General features: G+C 39.3%; 1 protein-coding gene across 2 annotated transcripts in view; it reads right to left on the bottom strand.

The window, feature by feature from the left end:
- LOC126280916 (tectonin beta-propeller repeat-containing protein) overlaps nt 1–23,926 on the bottom strand; it is a 213,531-nt gene that overhangs the window by 162,793 nt on the left and 26,812 nt on the right. Inside the window, exons 4-7 of one of the 2 annotated variants that reach the window (XM_049979803.1) lie at nt 23,819–23,911; nt 20,385–20,574; nt 10,507–10,727; nt 8,318–8,724 (exon numbers count right to left, since the gene is read on the bottom strand). In XM_049979803.1, coding sequence (XP_049835760.1) covers nt 8,318–8,724; nt 10,507–10,727; nt 20,385–20,574; nt 23,819–23,911 — 911 coding nt within the window. The remainder of the gene's footprint in view (nt 1–8,317; nt 8,725–10,506; nt 10,728–20,384; nt 20,575–23,818; nt 23,912–23,926) is intronic. The other variant, XM_049979804.1, reaches the window with a different exon arrangement.

The raw sequence follows: 23,926 nt of genomic DNA, 5'->3' as shown, positions 1-23,926 counted from the left end.
TATCTGCAACTCAACATCTCCACTATATGGTGAGTAGCAACTTTCCTTTTCATAATATTGTTACATTCCACCCTGGATTTTCCATTGTTCAGTTACATAATAGACGCGTAAAAGTTATCTTGCATTTAACTCTGAATTGTCACAGTCATGTACATTACTACTTGCACATTATGTTGTTTTAATAGCCATATATAGATGTACAAACTTTAAGTAAATCCATGATCCCAACATTGTGGCATCCCCTTGTGATATCCTTTTTTGTATACTCAGGCCTTTGTTAACAGTATGCTGTGTGGCACTGAGTCATATGTTTCCTGGAAATCTAGGAATACTTAATTTGCCTGATGCCCTCCACATTGCAGGATATCGTGCAAGTAAAGAGCAAGTTGAGTTCTGCTTGAGCGAAGCTTTATTTGTAATTGGCTTCTAGGCACTGGAACTTTCACTGTAATTTCACTGTAATTTGAATCCGGCCTCTTCTGGTGTATTTTATCCATTTTTCTGCTGTAGAGCAGTTGCGTAAAATTCACCAATCATAGTGAAGCTCTTTCCATGGAAATCAATAAGAACAATCCTCTTAAGGCCAAGAAAACACTAGTGGAAGTCCTTGTGGAAGACGAAAAGAACTTGTCCGTTTTGGTGAAAAGCAACCAGTCTCCTCCTACTCATTTCATTACTGCTTAATTTATGGTGTGAAGTGGTCCACTCAAGTCATCACACTAACAAATTAGTGCTCAAAATCAATAGGAACTTTTTTTAGTGGCCTAAACATTGATGAGAATTTCTTTTGGAGATTTGCTCTTTATTATCATTCAACAAATTACCATTCATCTTCCACAAACGTTTCTCTCAGTCAACTCTTGGCATAGAATAGACTGTTCTCTTTCTTTATAAATAATTAAGGAGTAAAGGGGGCAACACAAAATGATGAGACTGTAGTTCAGGAGTTCTGTTTTGTGAGGAATGGACTGGTGGTACCTCAAAATTTGAAGGTCATTGTGGAAGGAGGGGTGAGATCCAGAGAAGCGAGTTTTTATGGTTCAGTGATCTCCCACCACTGACCACTCCATCCATAACTCTATCATACCTCTATTCACATCAGCCCACTGACACCATCAACATTACCTGTGTTTTGACAGCTGCCATCCCTTCGTCGAAATTTCTTTTCCCAGTATGCTGAAGATCTCACAGAGGCCTCTCCAGGGAGGCACTATTCGTCACACCTAGTCCTCAAACAGATTTCCAGCGCCATATCCTCCCACATCCCTAATCCTCCCACCACCCAAAAGAATCAGCCAGAAAGGAGCACCATCCCAGATCGGACCAACTGAACCACGGCCTTCATCAGGTATTCGACTGTCATCATACACAACAGTGAGGGACATCCTTCCCACAACCCTTCTCACCCTCCTAAAGTGGTAATCTGCCACCCAACAAACCTATATAACATCCTGGTCCGTCCCTATGCCATTCCCACTTCCAAGCCCTGCTCACAAGTGTCATATCCTTGTGAAAGACCCTTGTGCATGACCTGTCCAGTTCATCCACACAGCACATCCCACTCTAGTCCTGTCCCATCGGGGGCCAAGACTACTTATTGCAGCAGCCATGTCATATACCACCTCTACCCAACCCACTCAACACAACCCATCACCCTACCCTATAACAAATACAAAATTAAACTCATTTCAGTATCATATTTATGCCAAGCAAAAAACTTGTTTTCTTGTCATAGTATTCTAATGGTTGAATACTGTTCATAGTATGAACAAATGTACCTTCTATCAAACACACAGAGAAAACCTAAGGAACTAAGTGAGTAATGATCACTTGAGAATTTAACTACAAAATGTGAACTAATAATGATTACCTGGTTACCAAAAAGCTGCCATTTATAGGTATGCAAACATCCTGTTTTCAAATTAAACTGCAGAAAGAGGAAAGATAAACAACATTTTAACATTCCACTGCCAAAATGGCTTTGAGAGATGGAACAGAAGCTTGGATTGAGCACTAACAGCTGATTGTGGTTTTTACAAAGCATCCAGTCAGGCATTTCAGCAAAGTCAGAGGAAACCTCAATCTGTGTGGTCACACAAGATTTTGAATCTTACTCCTACCAAATGTAGTTTCAGTGGTTTTGTTGTTGCACCAACTCAATCTGTTATACATTAAGGGAACACTGAAGGATGTGGAATGAGGAGGTCATTATAGATGGATCACAAGTTTGGATTGGGGAAAGAAATCAGCAAAGTCCTTTTCAAAGGAACTACTGTGGTATTAGTCTGGATCAGTTTAAGGCACCCATAGGATATATAAATCTGGACAGTCACTTGAGGATTGAAACTGCTGTCCTTTGAATGTGATTCCAGTGCCTTACCACTACATTATCTCAGTTTGTAATAGTCATCTTAGTTGTATCTCTTCATCACAGCAGATAGGATCCCTCCCAATCTTGGGTCTGAGTGCCCTGCCACTCCTTTCCAAACTTCCTCAGTCCACTTCCTCTGTCTTCCCCAAAGGAGTTAACAGTTACAAAAGCTAGGATAGTTTATTCTACTTTAATTTGTGTCTATATGCAGTAACTGTAGTTTTGTCCCCTGGAGATAAAAATGGTCAGCTGTTCCATCTTATTGTAACATCACAGTGTTATATTCAGCACACCACCAGTCATTTTAGAAGCTAGTTAGTTAGTTTCATGTTCCTTGGGTCATTTGCACGATATATCATTATGATGTGGAATGAGTGATTTTACATTCACATTACAAATTAATTTTGTAAGTATACTTGCATACTGAACATCTATAAGTTTTATTATTATTATTATTATTATTATTGTTATTATTAAATACACACATGGGAGATAGTAATTTCTACCCACCACCTTCTACACATTACAATACCAAAAATTCTTCAACAAAATAGGGGGAGTTGTCAAGTAGAAATTTTTTCAGTTTGTTTTCAAAATTTTATTTTGCTGTCTGCTGGAATTTTGTATCACTGTGTAGCTGATCAAAAATTTTACTTGGAGCATTGCGTACTCCTTGCTCGGCTAAAGACAACCTTAACATAGACTGTTGAATGTCATTTTTCCTCCTGGTATTGTAATTATGCATATCATTGTTCCTTTTGAACTGCAGTGGATTTTCTTCCAACCTATAATAAACTCAACCCAGGGATACCATTGGGGTGCACGTTCAGTGAGGTCTCATACCACACTCCAACTGTGGAGGTTCAAGATTGCATGTAATAGATTTACAACAAACTTTCTAAGGGAATAAATGTACTGTGAAGCAGTAGGCAGAAAGCCCAACTCCTTAAACATAAAAATGAAAACAATCAATTTTTTAAAAAATAATGTAATTGGATAGATAAAAAAATCTACTACCAAGCAGCAGCGGAGAAAACACACACACACACACACACACACACACACAAGAAGATTATAATTGGGAAAGCTTCCAGAGCCAGTGGCTCCTTCAGGCAGAATGGTTGACGGGAAAGGACTGGAGAGATCTAGGAAATGGGGTAGAGTTTGGGAAAGTCGCCCAGAATTGTGGGTCAGGGGAAACTTACCAGATGGGATGAAAAGGAAAGACTGATTGTTGGGGACTGCACCAGGTGAGATTTGAAAACCAGAGAGCTTAAAGGTGTAACACAGGATAATATGCAAGACAGAGATTACTGCTTAAACATTATGTGCAAGTTAATAAGAGTGTAGAGTGAAAAGCTAAGTGCATTGTGCATAACAGAGGTGGGGGGGATGGTGAAAAACAGACATGTAAGAAAAGAAAGATGTAAAAAACTAAAACAGAGTGACAAAAGGAGTAGTTACTGTGAAGAAATGCTGAGACGGAAGAAATTAATGTAAACTAAGGCCAGGTGGGTGGCACGAACCAAGGACACGTTATAGTGATAGTGCCCACCTCCTGAGGTCTAAGAAACTTGTGTCTGAGGGAAGAACCCAGATGACAGGTGTGATGAAACAGGCACTGAGGTCACAACTGTCATGTAGAACATGCTCTGCAACATGGTATTGCATGTTACCAGTATATACCCTCTGTCAACCTAAATGATGATTTGGTGGTAGTCACGTTGGTGTAAAAGGCCAAAAAGTATTTATGAAACAGCTCGTATATGACATGTTGTTTCACAGGTGGCTCTCCCTTTGATAGTATATGTTTTGCCATTTACAGGGCTAGCACAGGTGGTGTTAGGAGGGTGTATAGGGGAAACAGTGGGGACAGTCACAGGGGTAGGAGCCACAGGGATGGTAGATCAGTGCAGAAGGAGCATAGGGTCTGACAAAAATATTGTGGAGATTGGGAGGTTGAGAAAAGCTATTCTAAGTGTGAGGGCAAAATCTCGGACAGAATAGATATCACTCCAGAGCGTGATTTTAGGAAATCATGGCCTAGTTGAAGTAGCTGATTAATACATTCCAGTCCAGGATAACACTGAGTCACCAGTGGTGTACTCTGAAGTTGTTTTTTGGGGGTATCAGCAGTACCAGGATTGTGTGTGATAGCTTTGGAACTAGGTTGGTGGGGTAATAGCATCCAGTGATGCTGAGGTGAGAATGGTGGTATACTGCTACAAAGAGCCTGCATACGAACAAATATGTTTGCCTTGGATGTCAAGGCTTGTGCCAAGTGGCACAAGATTTGGAATAGGACTGTGTGAAATTTAACTGCAAGAAGGTATTTAGAGATTCCAGGAATTTTAACAGGTCGGCCTCATCATGAGTCCATATGGTAAAGATATCTAAACCAATTCGGGGGCTGAAGACTTATGGATCCCAGGAAAGCCCCCTCCTAGCAACCCATGAAAAGGTTGGCACAGGAAGGAACCATCCTGGTTCCCATGGCCGTACCCCTGATCTGGTTGTATGTCTGCCCCTCAGAGGTGGGTAGTTGTTGGTAAGTATAATTTTGATTAAGGTGAGTAGGAAGGATGTCACAGGTTTGGAATCAAGTGCGTCCTGACCAATGAAATGTTCAGCAGCAGACAGATCATGTACGTGGGGGATGTTGGCATCAATGGTGACAAGCAAAGTGTGTGGTGGAAGTGGGACAGACACAGATTTAAGACAATTTAGGAAGTGTCTATATCTACATCTACATGGACACACTGCAAATCACAGCGTCTGAAAGAGGGGTCATCTAACCACCTTCACAATAATTATCTATTATTACAATCTCGTACAGTGTGAGGAAAAAATGAACACCTATATCTTTCTGTGCGAGCTCTGACTTCCCTTATTTTATTATGATGATCATTTCTCCCAACGTAGGTCGGCTCAACAAAATATTTTCACATTCCGAGGAGAAAGTTGGTGATTGAAATTTTGTGAGAATATTCTGCCTAAATGAAAAACGCCTTTGTTTTAATTATGTCCAGCCCAAATCCTGCATCATTCCAGTGACACTCTCTCCCCTATTTCAAAACAATACAAATCATGCTGCCCTTCTTTGAACTTTCTCGGTGTCCTTCGTCAGTCCTATCTGGTAAAGATCCCACATCGCACAGCAGTATTCTAAAAGAGGATGGACAAGTGTAGTGTAGGTGGTCTCTCTAGTAGATCTGTCACATTTTCCAAGTGTCCTGCAAATAAAATGCAGTCTTTGGTTAGCCTTCCCCACAACATTTTCTGTGTGTTCCTTCCAATTTAAGTTGTCCATAATTGAAATTCCTATGTATTTAGTTGAAATTACGGCCTTTATATTTGACTGACATATTGTGTAATTGAAGTTTAATGGATTCATTTTATCATTCAGGTGGGTGACCTCACACTTTTTATTATTTAGGGCCAATTGCCAATTTTTGCACCATACAGATATCTTTTCAAAATCATTTTGCAATTTCATCAGGTTACCTTCCATTAGGAAAGTAGGTGCACTCAGAGACTGTGATATTATTTACAAATTACAGAGGACAGCAATCAGTCGTCCTTTTTCTTTTGCAAGTTTTATTTTGCAAATTCAGATTTCGGCTAGTGCACAGCCATTATCAATGCTATTTTCTAGCCTGTCCCTGTTGTTCTCGTGTCAGTCACAGTTCTTTGAATTCAAAGAACTGTGACTGACACCCAAACAGGAACAACAGGGAACTGACATGTATAGAGACTAGAAAATAGTGCATTGATAATGGCTAGGCACTAGCTGAAATCTGGATTTGCCAAATAAAACCTGCATTTTTTAATTTGTTTTAATCTTCTCATGACTTTACTAGTCAATAAATGACAGAATCATCCGCAAACAACACAGCTGCTCAGATTGTCTCCTAAATCATTGTTATCTTTGATACAGGAGGGAAGTCTCTGTACTATGGGTTGTTAGTACTGATCAACTAAGGCAGATATTCATTCGGTGGGTGCTGTGAAGCCAGCAACTATAGGACAGTGAAGATTGGGTTTGTGGATCTTAGGAAGAAGATAAAAGATTGAGGTGTGTGGTTCGGATGGGGTGAGAAGTTCTATGGATTGAGGTGTTAGTCCTTGTGAGGCGTCTGAGGTTTTAAGGAGGGACTGAAGGTCAGTTTGATCACACGGATGATATCTTGATGGCAGACACTTTATGTAGGGGTGTCAGACAGGTGCCATTGACCTTCACTAACATACTTCTTTCAGTCAAGTACCATAGTGATAGATCCTTTGTCCGCTGGGAGGATAATGATGGAGTCATCAGCTTTTACGGAATGTAGAAACTGGAGTTCTGCAGAAGACAGGTTAGGGTCATGATTTAGGGACCTGAGGATGGGTTGTGAAACAGCGCTGGATGTGCGGAATTCTTCGATGGTTTGTAAGGGATGATTTTGAGATAGTGGTGGTGGATCAAGTTGGGATCATGGTCAGAACTGTTCAAGGCACGGTTCAATGTCATATATGCCGTTGGAAAGGTTTTGGGATTGGGTTGCAAAGTGATATTTCCAGTTGACATTACATGAGAAGGAAAGTAGGTTCTTCACCATAACAGCATAATCAACTGTAGGTTTAGGGCTGAAACTGAGACCCTTAGAGGACACAGATAATTCAGGAGGGGAGAGGGCTTTAGACAAGAGGTTGAGCACACTGTACCACTATGACTGGTTCTTGTGATTATAATAATGCATGTAAACTTCTGGTTGGAAATAACGAATTATTTAGGAACAATGACACGACTCACCAAAAGACAGAACAGGTGCATGAAACAAAAGGTACAGTTTTGCTTTTCTAGCTTTCAGAATTAACTTTCTTTCTCAAGCTGTAGAAGAAAACGGACCATGAGGTTACTGGAGTGAAGAATGTGCTGTAAGAATAGCTCCCATATGTGCAACTAAGGAAAGCTAGTGGTGCTGGGGAGTGTCCAGATGGAACGAGTTATGAAACAACCACTGAAATCTCGTATGTTGTGCTCTGCTGCATATTGTGTCACTGGGTGGTCCACCTTGTTTTTGGCCACAGTTTGATGGTGGTCAGTCAGCCCGACAGTCTTAACTTTGGGGATCTCATGGGAACCGGAGTTACCACTTTGATAAGGCCATTGGCACAAAATCCCCACAGAACAACTTTATCTCCCAAGTTCACTTTTGACTCAATCCACATAAGGCCATGCAGTGAAAGGATGAAAAAATTTTGGGAGAAAAAGAAGTGGTATGTTAGATGAAATTTGCTCTTCAGATGGACACAACAGATAGAAATTCCATGTAAAGGCAATGATAGCTAATCCTGGGTAGAATACTAATAATGGAAGTAGTAATGTTAACTATACACTGCATAATTGAGTGGTAAATAGGCATGAAAATATTGTTAAAGTTTTTGGAAAATGTCCCCCTCCACCTCCACAGCTAACTAGCACAGAACACACTTTCACAAGCACAGGTACATTGTCCCGAGTGAGTAGGAAAATTAAATGACTATATGGTAATCTGCGACAATGTGAACAATGCGCATGTGTGTGTGTGTGTGTGTGTGTGTGTGTGTGTGTGTGTGTGTGTGTGTGTGTGATCTGTATCAGTCATCCCAGAGCAGAACATTGTTGAGCAATGTTTCCACAACCTCAATTATATGGCGAATAGTTACTTTCACTCCTTTCATTATGAACAACAAAAGTGACTGGTTATACAAATTCTTTTGAGTTGCAACTACTACAATAACAGAAATACTGCAATGAGATTTTTTTACCGATTCCTGTAATGCACTATTAAAAGTAGATAAACAAATGCGGTAATTCGATCTATTATGGGCCACACTGCAATTATTTTTATATAACACACAAAAAAGCTACACACCAAACTGATAAAGAAAAAAATGAAGTCTGTTTTATACATGCTTTCTCACCTGAGATTGCTAGCTTCACTAATAGAATCCTGGGACGTGGTTGCTGTAGAAGGGGCGCCATTTGAGCTACGTTGTTGCTGCTGCAACCTAAGTGATGTGGGAGTAGGTGCAGAACGGGATGTCTCTTCCCATTCCCGCAGCACACCGCAAGTATCAGAACTGCTGTGACGCTGAGCCAGAGAAGTCCAACTGCGGACACGCTGTTTGGCACCTCCTCCTCCAGTAACACTGCCACACACACTATTTCGATGGCTTGATCCTGCACCTGACCAAAGGCTAGCATTGCTGCTTGTTCGACTCATCTGCATTGGAGCTTGTATAGCACGCCATTTTCGTCCAGTCGGATCTGATGGTAGCACTCCAGTGCGGAAATAAATTGTTCTGTCTTCACTTCCTACTGCCCATACCTATCAGAAATGACATAAGAAAAAAATAAGTAACTAAAATGTATAATGTGAGCTTTTCCAGACCATGATACATTACCATTCTTAGTTTTGTGGCCAGCCAGTGCAATGTAGGTGGCACAGGTGTGTAAATCATTTATCATTTGTAATAAAAACTTTTTCCAAAGGTGATAATTTTTGTTTTGCCATGGATTACACACAAATATTATTAGAGAAGACCTGTGTCATTTTCTATAGAGACAAAAAAATATAAAGAATATAAACCCCACAAGTTACTTAGATTTCAGACTGACAAGGTGCCCGTACTTACACATCATTACCGATTTTGTCCTAATTTAAGGTATATGTAGGACTTGCCTAGAAATGAAAGTGACAGAAGTGGGAGTTACAGATGGACAAGAACTTAGGATGGAAAAAAAATAAAAAAGCAGCAGGTGCAGGCTGCGTGAGGCGTGAGCTATTTATATTAGCTTAGACTTGCAACAGCACTTAGAGTACAGAATGGTAATCTGACAGTTATGGGTTTGAATCTATGTTCAAATATTAATTATATTCCTTTTTATTTTAAATTTTTACTTTACTTGTACTGCAGTATACTGCATTTACTAAGATTTTTTGTAAAATGCATGAAAAAGACAGGCTAGGGAAAATTTGGGATAGTAAATAAATTTCCAGGGAGGGATTGTAAGGTGTACACAAGAACTTTTTAAATGAAATTAGATACTTTTATTATTTTACATTTGATGAGTTACAAGTGCTGGAGGGATATTCATCGTAAAAACAGGAGAGGCAGAAATTCTCTTGGCCTCTTGCAGAGGTGATAAACATATCATTTTTACAATTACATGTGTGGAAAGTTCCGACTGAAAATTATGAATTATTTGGGAATAAAGGAGATGACTCACCAAAAGGTAGAAGCGGTGCATCGTCGATAGACACACAAACTAAAGGTAAAGAGCTTGGTTGGCTTTCAAAATGCTTGTGTCCCTACACTGTGCTCAGTCGATTGAAGACACACACACACACACACACACACACACACACACACACACACACACACACACACACACACAGAGAGAGAGAGAGAGAGAGAGAGAGAGAGAGAGAGAGAGAGAGAGAGTTTTTCCTACAGCTAGGAAAGAGAATTGCATTTCAAAAGCTAGCCAAGCTCTGCATCTTTTGCTTTCGCACCTACTGACAAAACAGCACTTGTGCCTTACGTTGTGTCAACTCCTTTACAATTATATGGTTGTTTTAAAGTTTTTCTATATAAACAAAATAGTTTACACTAGTAAAATGTCTCTCACTGATGGTACATATTGTACTCTTGCTTTTCTGCAAGCCAGACTCAAAGTGATGTGACAATATTTCATTTTGCTATGAAATTTTGGATTTAGATTACAATAGTTTTTTTCAAATACTTATGAAAAGCTTGGGAAAGATATGGAAAATAAAGCTGAAATTGATGTGTTAACATTTTTCTCCATATGGGACCTTCGTAAACTAGGGCCATTTAAAAATTTCAATAACAATAATATAGTCAATATGCTGTCTGAACAATGAATTTTCAGTGAGTGCTGATAGCAAGTAAGTCTTCACTCAGTATGTATGATGAATTTTTATACATGGGAACCATTCTTTGAAGATTTTAATGTGTCACCATTTTATTTTAAATGTTATTTTACAACTTTAGGAAACAAGCAAACGAGAAATTTTTGTTAATTAAAAAAGGAAAAAATCTCTCTCATGTGAACCACAATAATCACACACAATGATGAAATTTACCTGGTCATTTGGTGCAACAGATACTAGAGCCATGTTGCCAACCATCTCAACCCAACCAGTCCCAGTTGCTGCCTCTTCACTCACACCACAGCTTTCTCCTCTAATGCCTTTGCGAAACCAAACACGATGATCTCTTGTTACAGCCCAAACAGCACTTGTGCCAACAGACACTTGAGAAAGTTTCCCTTCCTCTGGTGGAGCCACTTCAATCCAGAATTCACCTACAATTTATTAAAGAAAGTTGCACATAACTACATTTACAAAGATTACACTCATGCATATGTTCATGCAGCTTTACTGTATGGTTAATGATGATGGCGTCATCTTGGGTAAAATATTCCGAAGGTAAAATAGTCCCCCATTCGGATCTCCGGGCGGGGACTACTCAAGAGGATGTCGTTATCAGGAGAAAGAAAACTGGCATTCTACAGATTGGAGTGTGGAATGTCGGATCCCTTAATCAGGTTGGTAGGTTAGAAAATTTAAAATGGGAAATGGATAGGTTAAAGTTAGATATAGTGGGAATTAGTGAAGTTCAGTGGCAGGAGGAACAAGACTTTTGGTCAGGCGAATACAGGGTTATAAATACAAAGTCAATTAGGGGTAATGCAGGAGTAGGTTTAATAATAAATAAAAAATACGAATATGGGTAAGCTACCACAAACAACATAGTGAACGCATTATTGTGGCCAAGATAGACACGAAGCCCACGCCTACTACAGTAGTACAAGTTTATATGCCAACTCGTTCTGCAGATGACAAAGAAATTGAAGAAATGTATGATGAAATAAAAGAAATTATTCAGATACTGTAGGGTGAAGAAAATTTAATAGTCATGGGTGACTGGAATTCGGTAGTAGGAAAAGGGAGAGAAGGAAATGTAGTAAATGAATATGGATTGGGGCTAAGAAATGAAAGAGGATGCCATCTGGTTGAATTTTGCACAGAGCACAACTTAATCATAGCTAACACTTGGTTCAAGAATCATAAAAGAAGTTTGTATACATGGATGAAGCCTGGAGATACTGACAGGCTTCTGATAGATTATATAATGGTAAGACAGAGATTTAGGAACCAGATTTTAAATTTTAAGACATTTCCTGGGGCAGATGTGGACTCTGACCCCAATTTATTGGTTATGAACTGTAGATTAAAACTGAAGAAACTGCAAAAAGGTGGGAATTTAAGGAGATGGGACCTGGATATACTAACTAAACCAAAGGTTGTACCGAGTTTCAGGGAGAGCATAAGGGAACAATTGACAGGAAAGGGGGAAAGAAATACTGTAGAAGAAGAATGGGTAGCTCTGGAGGATGAAGTAGTGAAGGCAGCAGAGGATCAAGTAGGTAAAGAGAGGAGGGCTAGTAGATATCCTTGGGTAATAAGAGAAATATTGAATTTAATTGATGAAAGGAGAAAATATAAAAATGCAGTAAATGAATCAGGCACAAAGGAATACAAACATCTCAAAAATGAGATCAACAGGAAGTGCAAAATGGCTAAGCAGGGATGGCTAGAGGACAAATGTAAGGATGCAGAGGCTTAACTCACTAGGGGTAAGATAGATAATGCCTACAGGAAAATTAAAGTAGTAAAGGAGTTTTGCTATTTGGGGAGCAAAATATTAACATCGAGTATAGGTTTAAGTGTCAGGAAATCGTTTCTGAAAGTATTTATAAGGAGTGTAGCAATGTACGGAAGTGAAACGTGGACGATAAATAGTTTGGACAAGAACAGAATAGAAGCTTTCGAAATGTGGTGCTACAGAAGAATGCTGAAGATTAGATGGGTAGATCACATAACTAATGAGGAAGTATTGAATAGGATTGGGGAGAAGAGAAGTTTGTGGCACAACTTGACTAGAAGAAGGGATCGGTTGGAAGGACATGTGTTGAGGCATCAAGGGATCACCAATTTAGTATTGGAGGGCAGCGTGGAAGGTAAAAATCGTAGAGGGAGAGCAAGAGATGAATACACTAAACAGATTCAGAAGGATGTAGGTTGCAGTAGGTACTGGGAGATACAGATAGCCGTACCGTAGGTGCAACCACAACGGAGGGGTATCTGTTGAGAGGGCAGACAAACGTGTGGTTCCTGAAGAGGGGCAGCAGTCTGTTCAGTAGTAGCAGGGGCAACAGTCTGGATGATTGACTGATCTGGCCTTGTAACACTAACCAAAACAGCCTTGCTGTGCTGGTACTGCAAACGGCAGAAAGCAAGGGGAAACTACGGCTTCAATCTTTCCCGAGGGCATGCAGCTTTACTGTATGGTTAAATATTGATAGCGTCCTCTTGGGTAAAATATTCCGAAGCTAAAATAGTCCCCCATTTGGATCTCAGGGCGGGGACTACAAGAGGATGCCGTTATCAGGAGAAAGAAGATTGGCGTTCTACGGATCGGAGCATTGAATGTCAGATCCCTTAATCGGGCAGGTAGGTTAGAAAATTTAAAATGGGAAATGGATAGGTTAAAGTTAGATATAGTGGGAATTAGTGGAGTTCGGTGACAGGAGGAACAAGACTTCTGGTCAGGTGACTACAGGGTTATAAATACAAAGTCAAATAGGGGTAATGCAGGGGTAGATTAAATAATGAATAGCAAAATAGGATTGCATGTAAGCTACTACAAACAGCATAATGAATGCATTATTGTGGCCGAGATAGATACGAAGCCCACACCTACCACAGTAGTACAAGTTTATATGCCACCTAGTTCTGCAGATGACGAAGAAATTGAAGAAATGTATAATGGATTAAAAGAAATTATTCATATAGTGAAGGGAGACAAAAATATAATAGTCATGGGTGACTGGAATTCAGCAATAGGAAAAGGGAGAGAATGAAACCTAGTAGGTTAATATGGATTGGGGGTAAGAAATGAAAGAGGAAGCTGCCTGGTAGAATTTTGCACAGAGCACAACTTAATCATAGCTAACACTTGGTTCAAAAATCATAAAAGAAGGTTGTATACATGGAAGAAGCCTGATACTGACAGGTTTCCAATATATTATATAATGGTAAGACAGAGATTTAGGAACCAGGTTTTAAACTGTAAGACATTTCCAGGGGCATTTGTTATGACCTGTAGATTAAAACTGAAGAAACTGCAAAACAGTGGGAATTTAAGGAGATGGGACCTGGATAAACTGAAAGAACCAGAGGTTGTTCGGAGTTTCAGGGAGAGCATAAGGGAAAAATTGACAGGAATTGGGAAAAAAAAATACAGTAAAAGAAGAATGGTTAGCTTTCAGGGATGAAGTAGTGAAGGCAGCAGATGATCAAGTAGGTAAAAAGACAAGGGCTAGTAGAAATCCTTGGGTAAAAGAAGATATATTGAATTTAATTGATGAAAGGAGAAGATATAAAAAGGCAGTAAATGAATCAGGCAAAAAGGAATACAAAAGTCTCAATAAAGAGATCGACAGGAAGTGCAAAATGGCTAAGCAGGAATGGCTAGAGGACAAAAGTAAGGATGTAGAGGCTTATCTCACTAGGGGTAAGATAGACAATGCCTACAGGAAAATTAAAGAGATCTTTGGAGAAAAGAGGAAGACTTGTATGAATATCAAGAGCTCAGATGGAAACCCAGTTCTAAGCAAAGAAGGGAAAGCAGAAAGGTGGAAGGAGCATATAGAGGGTCTTTACAAGGGCGATGTTCTTGAGAACAATATTATGGAAATGGATATGGATGTAGATGAAGATGAAATGGGAGATATAATACTGTGTGAAGAGTTTGACAGAGCACTGAAAGACTTAAGTCGAAACAAGGCCCTGGGAGTAAACAACATTCCATTAGAACTACTGACAGCCTTGGGAGAGCCAGTCCTGACAAAACTCTACCATGTGGTGAGCAAGATGTATGAGACAGGCAAAATACCCTCAGACTTCAAGAAGAATATAATAATTTCAATCCCAAAGAAAGCAGGTGTTGACAGATGTGAAAATTACCGAACTATCAGTGTAATAAGTCACAGCTGCAAAATACTAACACAAATTCTTTACAGACGATTGGAAAAACTAATAGAAGCCAAACTTGGGAAGATCAGTTTGGATTCCGTAGAAATATCGGAACACGTGAGACAATACTGACCCTACAACTTACCTTAGAAGCTAGATTAAGGAAAGGCAAACCTACGTTTCTAGCATTTGTAGACAGCTTTTGATAATGTTGACTGGAATACACTCTTTCAAATTCTGAAGGGGGCAGGGGTAAAATACAGGTTCAAAAGGCTATTTACAATTTGTATAGAAACCAGATGGGAGTTATAAAAGTCGAGGGATATGAAAGGGAAGCAGTGGTTGGGAAGGGAATGAGACACGGTGGTAGTCTCTCCACGATGTTATTCAATCTGGATATTGAGCAAGCAGTCAAGGAAACAAAAGAAAAATGTGGCGAGTACGTATTGAAATCCATGGAGAAGAAATAAAAACTTTAAGGTTCACCGATGACATTGTAATTTTGTCAGAGACAGCAAAGGACTTGCAAGAGCAGTTGAACGGAATGGATAGTGTCTTGAAAGGAGGATATAAGATGAACATCAACAAAACCAAAACGAGGATAATGGAATGTAGTCGAATTAAGTCGGGAGATGCTGAAGGTATTAGATTAAGAAATGAGACACTTAAAGTAGTAAAGGAGTTTTCCTATTTGGGGAGCAAAATAACTGATGATGGTCGAAGTAGAGAGGATATAAAATGTAGACTGGCAATGGCAAGGAAAGCATTTCTGAAGAAGAGAAATTTGTTAACATCGAGTATAGATTTAAGCATCAGGAATGCGTTTCTGAAAGTATTTGTATAGAGTGTAGCCATGTATGGAAGTGAAACATGGATGGGAAATAGTTTAGACAACAAGAGAATAGAAGCTTTTGAACTGTGGTGCTACAGAAGAATGCTGAAAATTAGATGGGTAGATCACATAACTAATGAGGTGGTATTGAATAGGTTTGAGGAGAAGAGAAGTTTGTGGCACAACTTGACTAGAAGAAGGGATCGATTGGTAGGACATATTCTGAGGCATCAAGGGATCACAAATGTAGCATTGGAGGGCGGCATGGAGGGTAAAAATCGTAGAGGGAGACCAAGAGATGAATACACCAAGCAGATTTCTGAGAATGTAGGTTGCAGTAGGTACTGGGAGATGAAGAAGCTTGCACAGGATAGAGTAGCATGGAAAGCTGCATCAAACCAGTCTCAGGACTAAAGACCACAAGAACAATATATGTTCAAACCATAAAAAAATAAATACTTTGTAGCTTATCACTAAATTTAAATATCATTAATCACAAGAGATTTCAGATACTTTAGTTCAACACTGGACCAAAATTCTGATTTATAATTTAGCACAATTTTTCTCTTCTGATGAGACAAATTTGGTGGTTTCTTCGTGTTTGTGCTGTCTCTCTTTCTGGAGAGCTCAGTATTACAGCAACAAATATTTCTTTCACAAAATGAAAGTTGTGAAATTAGAAACTAAGACTGTCTTCTGACGATTGAGCAATGGTTCTGAAATGCATGCTGGTTAATGAGTATTAAATGTCAGTAACATTTTAAAACAGTGTTTAGTTATTTAACATGAGTTTATATTTTTTTCTTTCAGTGATGTTTTATAACCAAATAACTGTTTCAAAGCGAGATCTCAGTGTTGCACAAAACTGTCGTTGTCATTCAGAACTTGATCCACAAATCCAACTACAATATTCTGATTCAATTTTTATACAAAACTGTAACAAGTAAAATAGGTAAGATGAAATATTAGATAAAACTGCTGATTGTTAATTTCTATTTAAATGGTATCCAAACAATCATTTTCTATTATGAGCATACTTGAATATCATGTACGTATTAAACAATGCGAAACCAATTACATGACCATATAATATCATTGGACAGACAAAAAATCTACCCACCAAGTGGCAGCAGAAAATGCACATCAAAGAAGGTTATAATGAGAAAACCTTTTGGAGCCAGTGGCTCCTTCTTCTGGCAGAAGTGTTGAAGGGGATGGAAGAGAGTGAAGGAAAAGGACTGGAGAGGTCTAAGAAAAGGGATAGATTTCGGAAAAGCCAGGGGAGACTTACCCGAAGGGATGAGAAGGAAACACTGATTGTTCCAGATTGCACCGGACGAGATTTGAAAACCTGAGAGCTTAAAGGTGCAAGACAGGGTAATATGCAAGACAGAGATTACTACTTGAACATCATGTACACCTTAATAAGAGTGAAAAGCTAAGTGCATCAATCCTTCTTGTCAGTCTTTGTTGGCGTTTGTCATGTTCAAACTGTCGTTTGTTTTCTACCTTATGTGCTAAACCATTCATTTATTTATATTTATCACCAAGATTAATCAACATCTTGCACCTATATCTTTTTTAGTATTGATTTCCATGCATGGTATGTCTCTCCTGACCTGCAGTTCTGGGTGATTTTTCCAAAATCAATCCCTTTTCCTAGATTCTCCAGTCCTTTTCCTTCATCCCTCCTCCTTCACTTTCAACTCTTCTGCTGGAAGAAGGAGCCACTGGCTCCAAAACCTTGCCCAATTACAACCCTCTTCCGTGTGTGTGTTCTGCCACTGCTTGGTGAGTAGATTTTTTATGTATCCAATTACATTATAATGTCAAAAAATGATTGTTTTCATTGTTACTATTAGATGATCAGTTTTTTCATACACAGAAAAATAAATTATTACCAAGTTCTGCAAACAAACAGGGAACAATATTATAAGCATAAAAAAAAAAATTGAAGAGAAACTACATAAAACTCTGCCTGGCAGCAGAAAAGGCAAAAGGAACACAGAAGAAATTCTGCTAGCTAGGATTGAATATTAAACTGACTGCCTGGAGTGAGAGAGATATCAGATGCAAATCGCAGGAGACAAAAGAAAAGTCCAGACTTTGGAAAAGGACTGATTAGAGGTACAAGCTGGTTACGATTTACTTGTATCTACATTTACACGTACATCTACATCTACACTCTGCAAGCCACCTATGGTGTGTGGCAGAGAGTACTTTATGCTGCAATGTCACTCTTCCTCCCTTTTCTTGTTCTAGTTATAAAGATGCACAGAAATAAGGAGTGTAGATAAGCCTTTGTTGGGAGCATTTTACTGGTTAAAGAAAGGCAACAATCAAATGGAAGTATGAAGGATGCTCAGCACTGGAGCCAGATCTAAAAAGTTAACACAGGATTACATATTACAACTGGGGCAAAATGCATGGGACACGCCAGGCAAAGACAGGAAGAAATATTACATATCTATACAAAATCAAATGACAGTTGAATGATAGCTGCGCCTACAGCAGTGTGGGACTGCACGCTCTATGAAGATATGGTGAGTAACATCAGTCTGATGCTACTGTAGCTCAAAGCATGTGAGCACCCGTAGTCGCTTGCCTTTTATGTATTCTGTTTCACAAATTTTGTGACTAAAGCTTTATCGCTTGATTTTTAGTTTAAAGCATGACATGCCAATTTGGGTTTTATTTCTGTTGAAGGTACTCATAGCAGTGCCGAAACCTGGGTCAAAAGACTCCTTTTTTGTGACCAGGGGCTGCTATTGCTGTTAATTTTACTTTGTAAATGGTTGCTGATCCTGCAGCCCTGTTCAAAATTTTAAAATAAAAATAAAAAGTAAATGTACAAGGTGTACAACTTTGCTTCCGCTGTTTGCCGATAGGTAATAACAACGGTAGGTAGAGGTCGAAAGAAACAGATCGCAGACATCAGGCAGTCAGCTTGGACCTCGGTCAACATAGCCTCATTCAAACATTAGTCAATTTGTGTCTGCATCATAGAGTTGTTCTTGACTGAAAATGTCAGTTTACGAGCCTAATTCTCTTCATTTGCATGAGGTGTTACTCTTTTGTTTCAATATAAAGACAACAGTGGCCGAGTCTCATTGAATTCTCTCAAGTACATATTGTACGGATGCTATTAGTTAAAGAACATTTTGTGAGTGGTTTTAATGCTTCAAGAACAGTGATTTTAATGTCGTGGACTGGCATAGTGCTGGATGAGAGAATGTTTTCGAAAATGCGGAATTGGAGACATTGCTGAGTGAAGACTCACGTCAAACTCAAGAAGAATTGGCACGATTAGTGGGAGTGATACAGAAAGCTATTTCAAAATGTCTTAAGGTTAAGCGCATGATTCAGAAAGAGGGAACTTGGGTCCTGTGTGAGCTGAAATCAAGGGGCATTGAACGCCGTTTGTGTGTTTGTGAACAGTTGCTTCAGAGGCAAAAATGGAAGGAATTTCTGCATCACATTGTGGCCGGGGACAAAAAATGGTTTCATTATGATAACCTTAAATGCAAAAAAATCATGGGAATGTCCCAGCCATGCTTCCACATCGATGGCCAAACCGAATATGCAAGGCTCCAAGATCATGCTGTGCATTTGGTGGGACTAGCTCAGCAACTTGTACTATGAGGTGTTAAAACCAAGTGAAACTATCACAGGTGCTCGTTATCAAAAGCAATTAATATGCTTGAGCAGAGAATTAAAAGACAAACAGCTGCAACACAGTGAGAGGCACGATAAAGTGAATTTGCAGCATGACAAGGCTCGGCCCCACATTGCAAAAGAGGTCAAAACGTACTTGGAAACGTTAAAATGGGAAGTCCTAACCCACCCGCCGTAGTCTCCAGACATTGCTCCCCCCGACTATCACCTGTTTAGATCAATGTCGTAGGGCCTGCCTGACCAACACTCCTAATCTCATGAAGAAGTCACAAATTGGATTGATTCATGGATCACTTCAAAAGATGAACAATTTTTTCGACGTGGGATTTTTACAATGCTCGAAAGATGGGAGAAAGCAGTGGCCAGAGACAGAAAATACTTTGAATAATACATGTGTAACCAATTTGTTTCATTAAAGCCTCAAATATCGAGGAAAAAATCGTGGAACCAAAGTTGTACACCTTTTAAACTCTTTTAAGATGTTTATCATAGCTGTGGCCATTGTTCAAACTAAAATATTTGAAGAATCACCTTGCTGGACTTTGACTTTATCTTTGACTTGTTTGCCACGAGTTGTTGCTGCACAGCAAAGTGTTCCATCATGTTAGTAAATAGCTTGGCTGTGTGCTAGTGTTTTTACTAAAGCAGATATCGTGGATGCAACAATTAAGTCTGGCCAACCATCCACTGCTCATGAAATTTATTACAGTAACCCAAAACATAAGTGTTTAATGGGTTACACACGTTGCTCAAAAATTACATTACAATCCCACTACCAATTGGTGTATTAAATCCAGTCTCTATCCTAACACTTAACGAATCAGACTCCAAAGACCTATTCAACATTACTGAAAATATTCATTAGCATGAATTGAAACAAAAGTTCAGTAAAAAATGATGGAAGTGTCCAAGAACTCCACTTGCCTGCTTCACACTCCCTGTTTCATTATACTTAAAATTATACTTATTGTTTTGTGTGTCCAGATCCTGGATTCACATTTCCAAATATTTTTAATTTTCTCGGTCGCTTCAGTAAGAAGGCGAGCATGAAAAATATTTCCTTCTGGCAGCTGGAACCCAGATTCATCTATCACTTCTTTCTTTCATCTAAACTTTTAGTTCCACTTCTAATGAAGCAGCCACAGTATTTATAACAAAATACAAAATCACACATTGAAAACTACAGCCAAGTTGCGCTTCAGCTTCAAGATGGAAATGCTAGTATCAGAAACACAAATGATCTAATCATTCTGTGTGTTATTTCCTCAAATTATTCCACACAGTAGTTTTTGTAATTCACAAACAGTACAGTGGTCGTAACAGCGTAAATCAAGTGGAAAACAGCAATTTCCTTACTTCTAATGATTTTTATTTCACACTCAATAAATCTATTCCTCACAAGCTGAAAACATACCTGTAGTGTTCTCTCTAGTGACACCAGCTCTTACAAGAGCTCTCCCATTCCAAAGGACTGCCCATACAAGGCCGGTAGGTCCAACACTAATCTGGTTCACTTCACATCCTGGGGGAACAGGTATTGCAGTCCATCGTTGTCCTTCAGGAGCTGTAGTGCTCACACCGGTGCGAAACATGACCTGCAAGCCCTGCAATGCTCATCATAGGCTACTCTTCCACACTGTAGCACAGAATGCATTTCAATGATTTCAGCAGACTGTTGTAACCTGTTGAATGTCTCTGCAGAGAAAACAATCTTTTCATCTCCTAAAACTGAGCCAAAACTTTTCTAGAGAACCTGACTCCCTGTTCAGCAAAAAAATTACTAAAATCAAAGTGATAAACTACTTTCATCAGAAATTAATGTCAGTTACACTAACTCTGCATTAAAAATGAATATAACTGTGGATGATTTGTCTGTTACTGGTCATAGACTGTTATAATAAGCGTTATGACTTTGTGTTAGTAAAACATACACCTGCAACTTGTCAATCATGTTCACAAACAGCTTTAGAAAATTATATGAAACTTATGCACATATTCAGACAATTTTCCTAACATCATATTTAAATTTGATCCAAGTTGTCTCACCTCATTTAGAAAAAAATAATAGCATATAATGAATTGGGGAGCAAAGACTTTTGTGGCACAATCTGACAAGACATTTTGTCTTGTTAGTAGCATATATATTCTATATTTGCCCACAATGTTAAACAGTGTATGTGGATTTTGAACACTGTGTGTAGTTCAGAAAAGTCGCTAGTAGGGACAACCCAGATGGTTCAGGTAGTGTAGCAGCCTGCCCAACCCTCTACCCACACCTCCTATTCCAATCCTCTCACAGGTTTAACTTACCAGATCAGGGGCTGAGCCACCTGTGAAAGCGCTCATGTCACTACCTGCTCTGCTGCAACCACTATACAGATTTTTACATTGGTATGATTACCAACCAGCTGTCCACCAGGATGAACAACCATCACCAAACTGTGACCAAGAGCAAAGTAGACCACCCTTTGGCACAACATGCAGCTGAGCTTAACATGCTTGATAAGCCATCTGGATCCTCCCCTCCATCACCAGCCTTTCTGAACTATGCAGATACCCTTACAACACTTTCACGACTACCATAATTACCCTGGCCTCAACCTAAGGTAATTCACTGTCCCACACACTCCACACAACAGTTTCCACCCCCTCTGTACTATCATCTCCTCCCCACTCATGCTTCCAGCCCCTCTCCTCCCCCCCCCCCCCAAACTACTGACACTGTGCCTATCAGCATTGTAGTGACTGCACATTCTGCCAGTCAGTGTTCCTCTGTCTCCCCACGTGTACTCTACTATCTACTATCCCTTCCCTTCTCCCCCCTCCACCTCCAGACTGCTGCTGCCACCCCACGTGATAGTTGCATTCTGCCCTGAGCTGCCAGAGTGGGCAGTCATTTCTGCATTTGTGTGTGTGAAAGATGTACGTTTCTCTGTTTCTCTTTTGCTGATGAAGGCTGTGGCCAAAGAATTGTGTAAGTGCCTTAATTGTGTCTGTATGCAACTTAACATGTCTTCTTTACAATAAACAGCAATCTATCTTTTCCTACAAAGATGAAAATCAATCATTTAAGGCATCCAACAGAAGTTATATGTCAGAAATAAGTGATTTTCTAAATTACTTGCTACTCGCTGGTGACCATGACAGAAAAATTACTTATTATATTTATTTTGTGAATGTATTCTGAAAAACAAAAAAATAATCTTTGTGGATGGCTTTTTTTCTTACTATGCTCTCACCTGTCAGTCATATTTATCAAACAGTTATATCAGTGGTAGGAATGGGGTGAATATTTAAGGTGCCCACCACACAAATAGCTCACATACTGGCCATCTTGTTATTGGTGGTGTTGTCGCCTTCAGTCTGAAGATTAGTTTGATGCAGCTCTCCATGCTATTCTATCCTACGCACGCCTCCATCTCTGAATAACTACTGGAACATACATTCTTCCGAATCTGATTAGTGTATTCATCTCTTGGTCTCCCTCCATTATTCTTAACCCTCCCCCCCCCCCCCCCTTTTCCCTCCAATAATAAGTCGATGATCCCTTGATGTCTCAGAATGTATTCTATCAACTTCTTCTTCTTGTCAGATTGTGCCACAAAATGTCTTTTCTCCCCAATTCTATTCAGTACTTCCTCATTAGTTATATACTACTGATCCAAACTTCAGTATTCTTCTATAGCATCACATTTCAAAACCTTCTCTTCTCTTCTTGTTTACACTGTTTACTATCCATTTTTCACTTGCATACATGGCTATACTCCATACAAGTACTTTCAGAAACAACTTCCTGACACTTAAATCTATATTAAATGTTAACAAATTTCTGTTTTTCATAAATGCTTTTCTTGCCACTACCAGCTTACATTTTATATCCTCTCTATTTCAGCCACTGTTACTTATTTTGCTACCCAAATAGCAAAACTCATCTACTACTTTAAGTGTCTCGTTCCCTAATCTAATTCCCTCAGCATCACCTGATCTAAATTGTATTACATTCCATTATCCTTGTTTTCCTTTTGTTGACGTTTATCTTGTATCCTCCTTTCAAGACACTGTCCATTCTGTTCAACTGCTCTTCCATGTTCTTTGTTGCCTCTGACAGAATTACAGTGTCATCTGCAAACCTCAGTTTTTATTTCTTCTACCTGGACATTAATTCCTATTCCAAATTTTTCTTTGGTTTCCTTTACTGCTTGCTCAATGTACAGACTGAATTACACTGAGGATAAACTACAACCCTGTCTCACTTCCTCTCAACCACTGCATTCCTTTCATGCCTCTTGACACCCATAGTCACTGCCTGGTTTCTATACAAGTTGTAAATAGGCATTAAATGATACTTAAATGGACACCCTAGCTGCAAACAGGTGTTGTATTTCATTGGGGACATGTTGAAAATGTGTGTCCCGACCGGGACTCAAACTCAGGATCTCCTGCTTACATGCAGCTAGGGTGCCCATTTAATTATCATTTCATTTCTAGCAAAGCTGCATGGTCATCTACGGAAACTGTTCTTTCGGGAACAGATACTACCATCATATATAGTAATAAATAGGCTTTTGGCCCCTGTACTTTACCCCTGCTACCTACAGAATTTCAAAATGGAACATCCTACTGCACATATTTTAAAATTTCTTCTAATGTTGCACATCTGTTCCTTCAAAAGGTTTGGTCTACTTTGTGTGTAATGCATGTTCGTTTCTTTCCTAGACAACATTTTATATTACTAAGTGTTTATCTTAAATATTTGAAAATTGGATACCATACAACAGATATGTGCACAGAGAAACAGCCTTATGTACCACATCTATAAAACAATGCAAAGAGTTGTACAATACTAACTCGTCCATGTGCTGTGATTGCCCAAACGAGAAGATTTCCTGCTGCTGCTCCAGGAACATTTTGACCTCCTACTGAAACATCTATGAATGGTTCCTGTGGAAACATAAA

This window comes from Schistocerca gregaria, chromosome 1 (genome assembly GCF_023897955.1).
Source record: "Schistocerca gregaria isolate iqSchGreg1 chromosome 1, iqSchGreg1.2, whole genome shotgun sequence".
Taxonomy (NCBI): domain Eukaryota; kingdom Metazoa; phylum Arthropoda; class Insecta; order Orthoptera; family Acrididae; genus Schistocerca; species Schistocerca gregaria.
Note: the sequence above shows the minus strand (reverse complement) of the source record. Positions and strands in the feature narration are given on the sequence as shown.